The sequence below is a fragment of the Nerophis lumbriciformis genome, linkage group LG05 (assembly GCF_033978685.3).
Source record: "Nerophis lumbriciformis linkage group LG05, RoL_Nlum_v2.1, whole genome shotgun sequence".
Lineage (NCBI taxonomy): Eukaryota > Metazoa > Chordata > Actinopteri > Syngnathiformes > Syngnathidae > Nerophis > Nerophis lumbriciformis.
This window is the reverse complement of record NC_084552.2, coordinates 45,174,210-45,189,443: the sequence shown is the minus strand read 5'-3', so window position 1 is coordinate 45,189,443 and position 15,234 is coordinate 45,174,210. Positions and strand designations below refer to the sequence as shown.

The 15,234-nt window shown below is 41.8% G+C and overlaps 1 protein-coding gene across 2 annotated transcripts in view; it reads left to right on the top strand.

The window, feature by feature from the left end:
* Positions 1 to 15,234, top strand: part of mllt3 (MLLT3 super elongation complex subunit) — a 47,938-nt gene that overhangs the window by 17,576 nt on the left and 15,128 nt on the right. For both annotated transcript variants that reach the window (XM_061959286.2, XM_061959285.1), the window contains exons 3-6: positions 3,604 to 3,686; positions 3,763 to 3,906; positions 4,195 to 4,233; positions 5,727 to 5,855. In XM_061959286.2, the coding sequence (XP_061815270.1) occupies positions 3,604 to 3,686; positions 3,763 to 3,906; positions 4,195 to 4,233; positions 5,727 to 5,855 (395 nt within the window). The remainder of the gene's footprint in view (positions 1 to 3,603; positions 3,687 to 3,762; positions 3,907 to 4,194; positions 4,234 to 5,726; positions 5,856 to 15,234) is intronic.

The window sequence follows — 15,234 nt, the reverse complement described above, 5'->3', positions numbered from 1 at the left end:
TTACAATGGAGCCTATAGGAACCACTCTATTCCGCCTATAAAGACCTAAAAACATACAAACACCTCCATTAAGGTTTTATACACATGCTGTGAGTATAAATGTAATGCAGTAACAGGAACATGTATAATAACATGTAATATTTACATATTTTTATCATTTTAAGCATACGCGACACATTAATTTTAAAAATGCTTCACAATGTTTGCTTTTTGTCCAACACAATAACTGATTAGTACTCAATGCAGACTTTATGAGAGCCAAAAACATGATAAAACATCACTTACTGTATAATGTCTGCTGTCTCGCCATTCGCGGGTCTAAATTGGATGTAAAAGTGTACCAACTTGTCGGAGTACGTCCTCAGCCTTCTCCTATTCAGGTGAGAGGCATTATTTATGATCTAGAATAAACTTTTACAAGCAGGGAAGCAAGGAAACAGCTGACCACTCGATGATGTAAAGATAGCAGCATAAACTGGATATCACGTCGCCGCTATAGTTTGTCTGCGTTAGCGCTTACAATAACAATATCACTAATACTTGGTTAATATTCAAGTCACAAAATTTAAATGGAGTATAGTTGGTGCTTTTTGAATGGTTATTTATTGGGTTCTATGGGCGGAATAGAGGACCTCCCATTGGTTCCGTTGTAAGCAGATTTTTATTTACATTTATTTAAAAGTTAGAATGCATTAAAAAAAAAATCCATCCATAGTCATGTCTTTCATAATGATTATGAACGATAGGCAAAATTCCAAAAAAAGTACAGTTCCCCTCTGTCTCTTTTGTGAGCAAATGTTTTGTTCCTTCGACCAAGTTATTGTCACTTTGCCTCCGTGGTTTCTGTTAAAACAGTAATTTATCCTGTGCTAAAAAGTCTCCATTAAAGTTTATAATATTAGAGTATATTGAGATAGGCTCCAGCAACCCCCGCGACCCCGAAAGGGACAAGCGGTAGAAAAATGGATGGATGGATGGATTATTTATCATTATTGTGTCACTGCCTTTTATGTTTTTCTCTCATTTTGTGCATGGTACGCAATTTAAAAGAAATGTTAAAAGCCAAACAGATGGCATGTTTCTAACTTGTGTTTGTGGTAATAAACAATCAAACTGAGCATTTTTCTCATGTTTGGTGGAAAGTTGTGCATTAATATATATTTCTTTAATGTAGCAAGCTACTTTTGCTGCGTAGCTTGTAGTGTAGCTTGCTACAATTCTCTGCGGATAGTTTCACTTGTGGCTTAGTTACATTTAATCAATAGTAGCTTGTAGCTTAGTTTATGACATTTTCCAAGTGTCTTCTGTCTTCATGGGTGTATAGTCTCTAACAAATAATAAACCTCCTCAGACATAAAAAAAAAAATCTCTCTGTTTATAGCCCACTTTACTGTGAACTGTGGTAGTGCAGCCCTACCTACTGTTGAGTTGAGTTTGAGTTTATTTCGAACATGCATGCATACAACATGATACATCACAATTTCCAGTTTCTCTATTCAACATGTTCGAAAAGGAGTAGGAAGAAGCAGAGCTTATTTAATCCTATCCCTTTTCCTTTACATAACAGTTGCTAAAACTTTTGTTCACTTCCTGTTCTCAATGTATTCACAATATACTTCATAAGTAATAACAATAAATAATAATTGGTGAATTAAGTTATATTTCATATGGTGAGATGAGAAGATATCTACAAAATGAATGGATGGACGAAATAAATTAATCATGTTTATCATGGTTCTTCTTTGTACTTTGTAAACACTTTAAGTTTAAAGAGTTTCTTGAAGTGTATCATATTAGTACATTGTTTGATTTATTTGAATCCATTCTATAATTTCATTCCACATACTGATATACTGAAGGTCTTAAGTGTTGTACGTGCGTACACATGTTTTAAATTACATTTTTCTCTAAGATTATATTTCTTCTCTTTTGTTGAGAAGAATTGTTATGTATTCTTGGATAGCAGATTATAGTTTGCTTTGTGTATAATTTTAGCTGTTTGCAAATTCACTATGTCGTGGAATTTCAGTACTTCAGTACTGTAGCTATACATCTACTTCAAGTGCTAAGGATGCTTGTCGCACTAATGCTGACAATTATTGCTGAGATGAATAGCTCCATTGGGATTCAACTGCGTTTGGAAAGTTCTTATTTTTTAGTCTTTTGTTTTCTCTTCTTAAGCTGCCTGTCTAGCCTGACCTCATTACAACGCAGTCTGTGGAAAAAGGCCAAATGCAGAGTGACTGGCATTGTTCTGTGACTGGCATCTCATGTCAAACCAAAAGTGAGTGGATGAGCGGTACTTTGGTGGCTGGCTAATTTTCCTTTTACAGGTCAGCGGCTACTTTGTGCCTATTTTCTACTTAAACTGACACATTTATTGGCCTTATGTCCTCTTCCTTGTGAAAGACATCTTAACAAATCTTCCACAGAGAATCAGTTGACCGAAAATGCCATTTATGACCAATAAAACCAATGATCAATGGGTCTTATTGATTGAGACTTTGCAACGTATGGATCTCCTCCATCTTAAAGCAGAGGTGTCCAAACTGGTCCACCTAATTCTGAGAAATTGGAACCCGTTGATAAATTTTGTGCATTAAAGACACTAAAACCAATCGATTGTCTGTCAATATTTAAGTTAATGTTAAAGTACCAATGATTGTCACACACACACTAGGTGTGGTGAATTTTTTCCTCTGCATTTGACCCATCCCCCTGATCACCCCCTGGGAGGTGAGGGGAGCAGTGGGCAGCAGCGGTGCCGCACCCGGGGATAAACAATCTAAAACAAAACATCTTAGTTTTGTGTTATAGGGACAAAGCAAATTTGTGGACTACTTTTCAATAATAATGGATTATAAGTATAATTTTAGAATATACAGAGAGCCATTGAAAATAAGCTGTTTAAATATAGCTGCACTTTGTACACCTCCTACAGTAAATCATGCCATATGCAGAAAAAAATCGGACAGTAAAATACAGTACAGTTGTAGTGGAGTGACTACTATTAATTAAAAAAACAAGTGTAATAATAAATGTGTTCTTTTAGTCATATGCCATTAAGTGTCGCCCTCAAAGCCGTTATGTTTGCGCAGCCATGTTGGCTTTAGAGTTTTTCAAGCCATCCATCTCACCCGTCTTCGCCACTATTCACAGCGGAGAGACATTGAAAAATTAAACACACGCTGCTCCTTACAAGTTTTGGTTTTAAGGGTAAAATAAAATGTTTTTCCTCCTTGTGATATTTTCTCTGCAGTCTTAAAACACATTAAGGGCCTCCATGTGCTGCTTTCAAGTCCACTGGGAAGAAAGGCTGACAAACATCTCTGAGTACCTCTGAGGCGAGAACACCTGGTCTCCAGGAGAGTTTGTTTGTCCTGAATGCCCACCAGGGAAAATGGGGGCAATTATTTACCCTGGCAAGAGTTTTAAGCTTAAGAGCTGTTTTTTTTTATTAGTTTAGCCCAGAACACGGGAATGAGAGTTAATTACCTCTCAAGAGCTTTGTTTAGTGATAAGTAAAAGACTTCCAGGTTGGTTTTATCACCAAAGAGAATATGATTAATAAAATAATTCAGTATATTCTTCTTTTTTTTTTAGTTTGCAAGGATCCACCATACAAAGTAGAGGAGTCAGGATATGCCGGCTTCATCTTGCCTATTGAAGTTTACTTTAGGAATAAGGTACTTTTTTACTGCACCCTTCCCATTAAAGCATCCAAGTGAAGCTGCTTCAAAGATACTCATCGTTTCACTGCAGGAAGAACCAAAGAAAGTTCGCTTTGACTACGACCTCTTCCTCCACCTGGAGGGCCACCCGCCTGTCAATCATCTCCGCTGCGAGAAGCTGACGTTCAACAGCCCGGCTGAAGACTTCCGTCGCAAGCTACTGCGAGCTGGGGGGGTAGGTGTGCTGGAGGAGCGGAGTCATTGCTGCTGTGATCAGTCCCCTGTTGTCTATCGCTTTTATGACCTGAGCTAAGTGCTCTCTATTTACTTTGCCTGCACCCCTTTCTTAGCCTTCAAAGACAAAATGTCCAAACCCACATTGCATGTCTGTGTCACTACTGGAGAGACATTTAGCGCTCTCTCCTTTCTCACACGCACACTTTTAAAAAGGAGTCAGACATTATGCTGCTCTGTGGGTTTATCACAACCTGCTAACATGATGTTTCTTTTTTTCTTTTAACAGCAACGAGACCCGCACAAACGCACCTCAGAGGACTCAAAAGTAAGATTTATATACAGTATGTCGGTTGTTTTTTTTTGTTTTTGTTTTAATACAAGAGGTCCTCCGTTTACAATTGAGTTTCATACGACGCGTTGTAGGTCGACTTTGAAGGGTGTATGAAATACAGTAATTAAAAGATTAAATATAAGAATTAAATTAAACGGTAATACGAGAGATTCAAGTTATCACTGTGGATTTCATAGAAGTAGATCCTTCTACATGTTCAAGGATACCATCATTGTCCATGATGATGGTTGTGGTCACTAAAGACTAAGCGGTCTCAGCATTTTAAGATGTCTAATTTCACTTCACTTTCATTTTTCTTGACGTACTGCTATCACAAGTCGGCTACGATAAAAGAACGGCAGAAAGTTTAAAACCAACGCACACATAACTAGTTCTTGAGTGTGTGTGTGTGTGTGTATATATATATACACACTATGTGTGTGTGTGTATATATATATATATATATATATATATACACACTGTGTGTGTGTGTGTGTGTGTATATATATATATATATATATATATATATATATATACACACACACACACACACACACACACACACACACAGTGGAACCTCGATCTACAAACTTAATTGGTTCTTGAACATGGTTCGCCGACCAAAATGTTCATCAAGTGAAACTGACTTCCCCATATGAAACAATGTAAACATGAATAAATTGTTTCTAGCCTCGATAAAAGTCCCCATTTTGTATTATACAATGCACACTTTGAAGACAGTATAATGTGTGTATAAACTGTGTATGTATCAAAATAACATGACAAGCGGGTAATGGCTAAACAACATATTTTTTTGCATCACTTATCACAGTTAAAAAGACAGGTAGAAATCTCCCCTCGTGAATAAAATCCAAGTTGAAGAGTCAGCGTTGTCCAAGCAGTCTCGCCGCATCAGCGGGCATGCGGCACCAATGCTGTGAATGACGACTGCTCTTTTGAAACGTTTATTTTCCAAACACCCACTGCTCGCCTTAAATTGTTCTTCCGTGTTGGTTCCAGCATGGTCACCAAAACAATGTGCAGTTCCCCTTTAAGCTCGACACGTCGTAAATCGAGTTAGCCCTGCAACTAACAACTATTTTAATAGTTGACTAATCGATTGTTTTAAGGATTAGTCGCTTAATCAGATTATGAAGAATACACCTATTCGGTGGCTTTAATTTTGTCATTGAATTTTAAAGTCAGTTTTTAAGCATGTGCGAACTACAATTTAAACAATAAAATGACTAATTTAAAAGGACAATGTTTATCAATCATACTTGGTTACAATGATTATTAAAGCTAAGTTTTGCACAACTCTCTCTTAGTTGTTATCTAGCTGGTTAACAAGCTAACTAACTTATCGAGGAGAGTCCATGCTATTTCTGAGGACAACGTCAACGAATCGTTGCACCTCGAAACCGAGGACTTCTTGTAAAAGAAAAAGTAGCGTAGCTCATTGTGTTTTGTGGCTGTCCTTCTCGCAGGTGATGGTCATGCAGGAAGGCTCGACATCCTTGTTTGGGCACCACATGAAGCTCCCTATGCTTCCCAATACCTCCTTGATGTCTCCTTTCCCCGATTCCCGGAAGAGCAAAAGCTCGCTTGGGTCAAAGGTAAGTTACGGACAAAAAAAAACAAGAAAATGTGAATGCAAGGATGTTTGGAACACGTGCCAAAATTTAGTCAATAGTCTGCTAATGGCATTGAAAGTTAACGGCAATTTTGTATACATATTATTTAGGGATGCACAATAATATCGGCAGCTGATAATTACTAACCGATAATGGCAATTATGATGTCACATCGTTAGTTTCGATAATGAAAAATCAACCGATAAAATGAGCCAATAATTTTAAAGGTCTCTGCTGTGGCTTGTGCTGGTGCTTTGCTCCTCAACCCTTCCCCTCTCTACTGTATTGTCGCATATTTGTGATGTCATGATACTACGCGCGCTGCCTGTTGTGTACTGAGAAAAGAATCATGGTGGGCAGGCACCAGTCTGGGCTTTCTTTACCATGTCAGAAGAAGACATTTCACTCGCTGTTTGCAAAACTTGTGCAGAAATTCCACCGGGAGGGGAAAAGACGAGCTTCAACACAATCAATCAATCAGTCATATTTTATTTGAATAGCCCTTATTAACAAGTGCCTCAAAGGGCATATAAAATGTATGTACGTGTATCTGTATGTGCATGTGTATGTATACTGTGTGTATATATATATATTTTTTTATTTTTTTTGGATAGACGTGTGTGTGTGTGTGTGTTGATATATAAACTGTGTATGTATATATATATATATATATATATATATATATTGATATACAAACCCCGTTTCCATATGAGTTGGGAAATTGTGTTAGATGTAAATATAAACGGAATACAATGATTTGCAAATCCTTTTCAACCCATATTCAATTAAATGCATGACAAAGACAAGATATTTGATGTTCAAACTCATAAACTTTTTTTTTTTTTGCAAATAACAACTAACTTAGAATTTCATGGCTGCAACACGTGCCAAAGTAGTTGGGAAAGGGCATGTTCACCACTGTGTTACATGGCCTTTCCTTTTAACAACACTCAGTAAACGTTTGGGAACTGAGGAGACGCATTTTTTAAGCTTATCAGGTGGAAGTCTTTCCCATTCTTGCTTGATGTACAGCTTAAGTTGTTCAACAGTCCGGGGGTCTCCGTTGTTGTATTTTAGGCTTCATAATGCGCCTCACATTTTCAATGGGAGACAGGTCTGGACTACAGGCAGGCCAGTCTAGTACCCGCACTCTTTTACTATGAAGCCACGTTGATGTAACACGTGGCTTGGCATTGTCTTGCTGAAATAAGCAGGGGCGTCCATGGTAACGTTGCTTGGATGGCAACATATGTTGCTCCAAAACCTGTATGTACCTTTCAGCATTAATGGCGCCTTCACAGATGTGTAAGTTACCCATGTCTTGGGCGCTAATACACCCCCATACCATCAAAAATGCTGGCTTTTCAACTTTTCGCCTATAACAATCCGGCTGGTTCTTTTCCTCTTTGGTCGGGAGGACACGACGTCCACAGTTTCCAAAAACAATTTGAAATGTGGACTCGTCAGACCACAGAACACTTTTCCACTTTGTATTATCAGTCCATCCTAGATGAGCTCAGGCCCAGCGAAGCCGACGGCGTTTCTGGGTGTTGTTGATAAACGTTTTTTACTTGCATAGGAGAGTTTTAACTTGCACTTACAGATGTAGCGACCAACTGTAGTTACTGACAGTGGGTTTCTGAAGTGTTCCTGAGCCCATGTGGTGATATCCTTTACACACTGATGTCGCTTGTTGATGCAGTACAGCCTGAGGGATTGAAGGTCACGGGCTTTGCTGCTTACGTGCAGTGATTTCTCCAGATTCTCTGAACCCTTTGATGATATTACGGACCGTAGATGGTGAAATCCCTAAATTCCTTGCAATAGCTGGTTGAGAAAGGTTTTTCTTAAACTGTTCAACAATTTGCTCACGCATTTGTTGACAAAGTGATGACCCTCGCCCCATCCTTGTTTGTGAATGACTGAGCATTTCATGGAATCTACTTTTATACCCAATCATGGCACCCACCTGTTCCCAATTTGCCTGTTCACCTGTGGGATGTTCCAAATAAGTGTTTGATGAGCATTCCTCAACTTTATCAGTATTTATTGCCACCTTTCCCAACTTCTTTGTCACGTGTTGTTGGCATCAAATTCTAAAGTTAATGATTATTTGCCAAAAAAAAAAAAATGTTTATCAATTTGAACATCAAATATGTTGTCTTTGTAGCATATTCAACTGAATATGAGTTGAAAATGATTTGCAAATCATTGTATTTCGTTTATATTTACATCTAACACACTTTCCCAACTCATATGGAAACGGGGTTTGTATATACTGTATAAAGAAAAAAAATATGTGTATATATATATATATATATATATATATATATATATATATATATAGGCTGCTGCCCCCGCAACCCGACCTCGGATAAGCGGAAGAAGATGGATGGATGGATGGATATATATATATATATATATATATATATATATATATATATATATATATATATATCCCCATCTTCTTTCGCTTATCCGAGGTCGGGTCGCGGGGGGAGCAGCCTAAGCAGGGAAGCCCAGACTTCCCTCTCCCCAGCCACTTCGTCCAGCTCCTGCCGGGGGATCCCGAGCCGTTCCCAGGCCAGCCAGAAGACATAGTCTTCCCAACGTGTCCTGGGTCTTCCCCATGGCTTCCTACCGGTTGGACGTGCCCTAAACACTTCCCGAGGGAGGCGTTCGGGTGGCATCCTGACCAGATGCCCGAACCACCTCATCTGGCTCCTCTCAATGTGGAGGAACAGCGGCTTTACTTTGAGATCCTCCCGGATGGCAGAGCTTCTCACCCTATCTCTAAGGGAGAGCCCTGCCACCCGACGGAGGAAACTATTTTCGGCCGCTTGTACCCGTGATCTTGTCCTTTCGGTCATAACCCAAAGCTCGTGACCATAGGTGAAGATGGGAACGTAGATCGACCGGTAAATTGAAAGCTTAGCCTTCCGGCTCAGCTCCTTCTTCACCACAACTGATCGATACAGCGTCTGCATTACTGAAGACGCCGCACCGATCCGCCTGTCGATCTCATGATCCACTCTTCCCTCACTCGTGAACAAGACTCCGAGGTACTTGAACCCCTCCACTTGGGGCAGGGTCTCCTCCCCAACCCGGAGATGGCACTCCACCATTTTAAGAGCGAGGACCATGGACTCGGAGTTGGAGGTGCTGATTCTCATCCCTGTCGCTTCAAACAAAAATGTTGCTGTTTGGCCACAATATCCAGCAATATGTTTGGAGGAGAAAAGGGGAGGCCTTTAATCCCAGGAATACCACACCAACCGTCAAGCATGGTGGTGGTAGTATTATGCTCTGGGCCTGTTTTGCTGCCAATGGAACTGGCGCTTTACAGAGAGTAAATGGGACAATGAAAAAGGAGGATTACCTCCAAATTCTTCAGTACAACCTAAAATCATCAGCCCGGAGGTTGGGTCTTGGGCCCAGTTGGGTGTTCCAACAGGACAATGACCCCAAACACACGTCAAAAGTGGTAAAGGAATGGCTAAATCAGGCTAGAATTAAGGTTTTAGAATGGCCGTCCCAAAGTCCTGACTTAAACGTGTGGACAATGCTGAAGAAACAAGTCCATGTCAGAAAACAAAAAGGTAAAATGGGTTGTACTTGTGTAGCGCTTTTCTACCTTTTTAAGGAACTCAAAGCGCTTTGACACTATTTCCACATTCACCCATTCACACACACATTCACACACAGATGGCGGGAGCTGCCATGCAAGGCGCTAACCAGGACCCATCAGGAGCAAGGGTGAAGTGTCTTGCTCAAGGACACAACAGACGTGACTAGGATGGTAGAAGGTGGGGATTGAACCAGTAACCTTCAGATTGCTGGCACGGCCGCTTTCCCGACTTCGCCACGCCGTCCCCAACACATTTAGCTGAACTGCACCAATTTTGTCAAGATGAGTGGTCAAAAATTCAACCAGAAGCTTGTGGATGGCTACCAAAAGTGCCTTATTGCAGTGAAACTTGCCAAGGGACATGTAACCAAGTATTAACATTGCTGTATGTATAGTTTTGTGTGTGTATATGAATGTGTGTATGTATTTATATGTATCCATCCATCCATCCATCTTCTTCTGCTTATCCGAGGTCGGGTCGCGGGGGCAGCAGCCTAAGTAGGGAAGCCCAGACTTCCCTCTCCCCAGCCACTTCGTCCAGCTCCTCCCGGGGGATCCCGAGGCGTTCCCAGGCCAGCCGGGAGACATAGTCTTCCCAACGTGTCCTGGGTCTTCCCCGTGGCCTCCTACCGGTCGGACGTGCCCTAAACACCTCCCGAGGGAGGCACTCGGGTGGCATCCTGATCAGATGCCCGAACCACCTCATCTGGCTCCTCTCGATGTGGAGGAGCAGCGGCTTTACTTTGAGCTCCCCCCGGATGACAGAGCTTCTCACCCTATCTCTAAGGGAGAGCCCCGCCACCCGGCGGAGGAAACTCATTTCGGCCGCTTGTACCCGTGATCTTGTCCTTTCAATCATAACCCAAAGCTCGTGACCATAGGTGAGGATGGGAACTGTTGCATTTTGGACCAGTTGTTCCTCCCAGGGAATTCAAGTCACAATTCGCTCCCAAGTTCTTTCCGACACTTAAAGCTGAGTTGAAAAACCACCAGAGACAGAATAGGTATTTTGTTGTATATTCTCAAAGCTTTGCCAATATACATTGATTGAGACCAGTCTAACCCTAGAACATTCTATTTCGCCTCCCAAAATGGTCTGTCTTCCCGATCCCACCACCCTCTCTCTTGTCCCATCTCTGTAGACAAAACAAATGCTAGTCAAAACACATTCCAAAGAACTCAAGGTTAACACGCACAGTATACTTGCTGACAGCATCAAGAGAAGAAATGGAAAACACGAGCTGTTTTCAAATATGACTAAGAAATGAAAGAAGTACAACTTAAATTCGGATATATGTAAATATCTGCTTCCGACAATGCCCCCTTCAGATCTTCTAGAAAGATCTTTATCACTGTACAACACTTCTAAAATATGCCCCTCTTTGAGCAAGCTAGTAAAAAATTAAAAGCATAGTTACATGGGAGATAAACGGATGGAATCTATGTCAATGTCGTCACTCTCAGGGAAGGAAACTAGCATTTCTCGAAAGTCACCACTTTGCCAGACCCCCTTCAGTGACATAGCAAAGCCAGACCCCCTTCAGTGACATAGCAAACCCAGGTTGTTCAGCAAGTCCTTCAACAGCGTCACGAGTCAGGTTGGTCAGTCTCAACAGATTATAAAAAACATAGTTAATGCGTTCTACATTTTTAGTAGCAGTCACAGGGAAAATAGCACCAATTATAGGTTCTCGAAACCTGCACAGGATTCACACCACAATTTATGTTGTGGTGGGACCCCCCTTGGTTGTCCAATTGCATCAAAGTAAACACCCTCAGGGTTTCTCATCAAATCAAAGGAGCCCGTTACACTCCTCCGAGATAAAACATGGCGTCTTCTGCGGGAAGTAAGAAAGGCCGCTGAAACAGGAGTTCCAAGGGGTGTTAATTTGGTACCCCCTAGGGTGACTGGGGTCACCAGTCTAACCATAGCACAAAGCTGACGTCGGGATTCTAATGTACAATCTGTGCTCCCCACAATACCAGAATAAGTCAGCTTGTGCCCAAGGGCCTATCCTTGAGCCATCTATCAGGGTGGTGCACCAGGAGGGGGTAATGTCACCCAATTTGTAGGGGGATGAAGGGGGTCCTGTAAATTGAAAACACGTGTATTTCAGCTTTTAGGCCACAAAGGGAAGAAGTCGGGTGAAATTGTCAACAGGAGGGTACACACTAACCAACAAATCACAACCTGGCGGTGTGGGTTCAGAAAACAAGGAGATAAGACAGTTTGAGCCATTAGTGTCAGTCAACTTAAAAGGGGCGGGGTAAGTGTGGGGAAAGGGACATCCAGCGGAACAAGCAACACAGTCACCCAGGTCTTGGCTCTTAGCCATGCTAGTCATCCACCTAAGCCACAGGTTGCCTGCACCTGCTCCTAAGGTCAAAGCTACCAGGTCTTCAAGGGGGCAGAGGTAGTTAACGCCCTCTCAAGGACATTAATTTTAATAATTCCTTTAGGGTCTGTACCTGTCTGGTCAACCCCCAAAACAACATAAAAGGGACTAGGTATAACACCTGTTCTGGCAATTGTAGGGGAAAGGGGGTTCTGGGACCGATCAAAGTTCCTCTGAAAGGTCATCCCTCTCAGAATAACTTTGAATTGTGGAGGTATGTTGGCATATAAAGGGTCATGGTAGTCTAAGGGCCCTGTGTAGTGGGTTACCTGCTTCCACGAGGGGCACCACTTACCAGAGTATGTTGTCCGCATCCGACACCAATAGTTCAGGTTTGAGTCGTAACAAGGACATTAATTTTAATAATTCCTTTAGGGTCTGTACCTGTCTGGTCAACCCCCAAAACAACATAAAAGGGACTAGGTATAACACCTGTTCTGGCAATTGTAGGGGAAAGGGGGTTCTGGGACCGATCAAAGTTCCTCTGAAAGGTCATCCCTCTCAGAATAACTTTGAATTGTGGAGGTATGTTGGCATATAAAGGGTCATGGTAGTCTAAGGGCCCTGTGTAGTGGGTTACCTGCTTCCACGAGGGGCACCACTTACCAGAGTATGTTGTCCGCATCCGACACCAATAGTTCAGGTTTGAGTCGTAACAAAGATAGAGGTTACTAGCACGGTAAGAACTAATTTTCCCCTCGCACTTAATCACACTGCACAGGTCAAAAAAGTAAGTCTTGCTGTCCCCCTTGACCAAGTCTATTTCAAGTCCGCCGTACGTTCTAAGACACTTGTCAGTCACTGTCGTCGGGAAGGAAGAATTGAGACACAAGGTCAGTAGAGCAAGCCCAAACACCAGTCCGTCAGGGAATCCTACTGGGTATAACATCCTGCCTTTCAGAAATCAAAATCAGAGTAATTCAGGTAACGAGACGGGGATAAACATCAAACTTTTCACTTAATGTAACGACACAAATAGTATGCTGAAAGCAAGCAAGAAAAACTAAGAAACATCTAGCATATGGACTGGTCTCACAATCAATGGTATACAATATTGGAGTTGATCAGAGTAATGTAGGTAGAAAATCTGGAAGATCTACACGACGGTAGACGGCAGCTCAACGGAGAGAGGTGTCTCTCAGCGTCGTCTTTTGGGCCCCTTCCGTGGCAGGCTCCTCCGCGGGAGTGCGGAGGTAGAGGTGGTACCAGGTGTCCCCTGTACCAGCTAGTCGAAGGGCGTGGGACGTCCGTACCACGACCTTGAAGGGACCATTCCACCTGGGCTCCGTACACTTGCGTTTGATGACCTTGATCTTGACCCTCTCAGTGGACGGAAGGGAATCTGGAGTGGCGGGCTGTCATCCTCGAATCTGTACAGAAGAACTGGCACACAAATTCTGCATTTTGTGTAAAATACCATTTTGGTTTTACGCTGATTCCTTCTTCCAGGGTGGTGTTGATCCTGGGAAGGGGCTGACCTGTATGCAGTTCATAGGGTGAAAAACTCAAAGGGCGGTAAAACAGTTTTATTCACGGACATTCGAATGATCATTAACGCTAATTGCAACATGTCAATCCAATTCAATTTGGTCTGTGCACAGATTTTAGCCAATTCGTTTTTGATATTCTGGTTCATCCTTTCAACCTTACCTTGGGACTGTAGATGGTACCCCCAAACCGAACCTGTGTTCTAGTCCAAGAGCATTTTCGACCAAGGCTAAGTGAGTAATTTTAAAATGGGTGTTTTGTCTGACCTAATCTTTTTGGGGAAACCATGTCGGGGAATTAGGTCATTCACAAGCCATTTAATTACTGATTTTGCATCCTCTTTTGAGGTTGGGGTTGCTTCTGGCCAACCACTGTGATTGTCAACACAAGTCAGCAAGTATCTTTTCCCTTTCACCGGATTGATCATATCAATGAAGTCAAAAACTATACACGGTTCACCCTCACCTCCTCCATATTCCAAATTGATCTACTAAACTACTATTGATGTGCAAAATCGTTATTTTCAAGTTAAATTTACAAACTTACAACAATTTAGTTATAACTTCTTACCCACAGGAATATTGTTAAAGCTATTTTGTTGTTCGGAGTCTGAATCCAAAAGTCTGAATCCACCCTCCCCTCTTCCCCCTTCTGTTTCTGAAAAAGAGACTGTGTCAGTAATACTATCACTTTCAGAAACATCTAAGAATAAGGTCAGCTAATAGTCAAGTACAGCAAGAGCAGGGGCGGAGGACATGTCATGTTTGAGGTCAATGAAAGTCATTTCAGTCTCTGTGGACCACTGGAGGGTGGTATTAGGGTAGGGGACCCCTTAGCGAAATCAGAAATAACTCAAACTCAACTAAATCCTAAATTTTATGTACCTTATTCAATATGGTGAAAGCTTCAAAATATGCCTATATTTATATCGACACAAATACTAGAAAAACACTAACCTTATGGCGGATGCTTTTCGCAATAGTAATTTGAAATTTCACCACGCCTGGTGGCCACAATAACAAATTAAGTCAAGCTCATGTTGTAGAAAGTCGAATGATGCGGACACGTTTGTTACTGAATACTTTCTATCAGACTTCTGTCATGGTGACTGTGTGTATGTAATAAGCAACTATAATTTTTTTTTATATGCTTAAATGTAATGTGTCGTTTTAGCTCAGCTGTTGTGTAGCTGCTAGCTCCTCGTAGCCTACAGCCGGGGTGTCCAAAGTGCAGCCCATAGCTATGTGTTTAACAGAAAACTTAAACAATAGAAAATGTGGTTTTGGGGTGTCGGTGCAATGAGTGGCAGCTACGCCGTGTTTTATCATTGGACCTAAGTCTTTGGTTATGTAGGCGGGGCAAAGAGCAAGGGAACAATGTGGGACAACAATTGTGTCCATCTTATACTATGCTAGTTGTAGCAAAGATATGTCAACATGAGCAGCCACACCTTGAGTTCCAACATATATAAATATAAAGGAGTCAAAGGCCTCCTGGCATGAACATGAGGCGAGTCGGGTGGCGGTACACACGGAAGCATCTCAGTCAGCCAGGGTTTTCACTGATAGAGCAGTTGGAGATGTCAGCCATTTCTGGTGTTTCAGGCTGTGGTATGAGCTCATGGAGGAGCTTTGGTAGTGGTGTCGCAGCTTGGTGGTTGAGCCGTCAGGTAACACCAGGAAGGTTCCTTCTGTGTGATATTGAATGTCAGGGTACAGTCTGTAAAGGAGGTCACTACCAATTAGGCAAGGTGTGTGCAGGTCAACCACGAAGGGGTGCTTCAGTGTGTGTTCAACAATCTGAACCGGAAGAGGTTTGGTTTACCTCAGCGAAGCCTTCGACCTTCAAA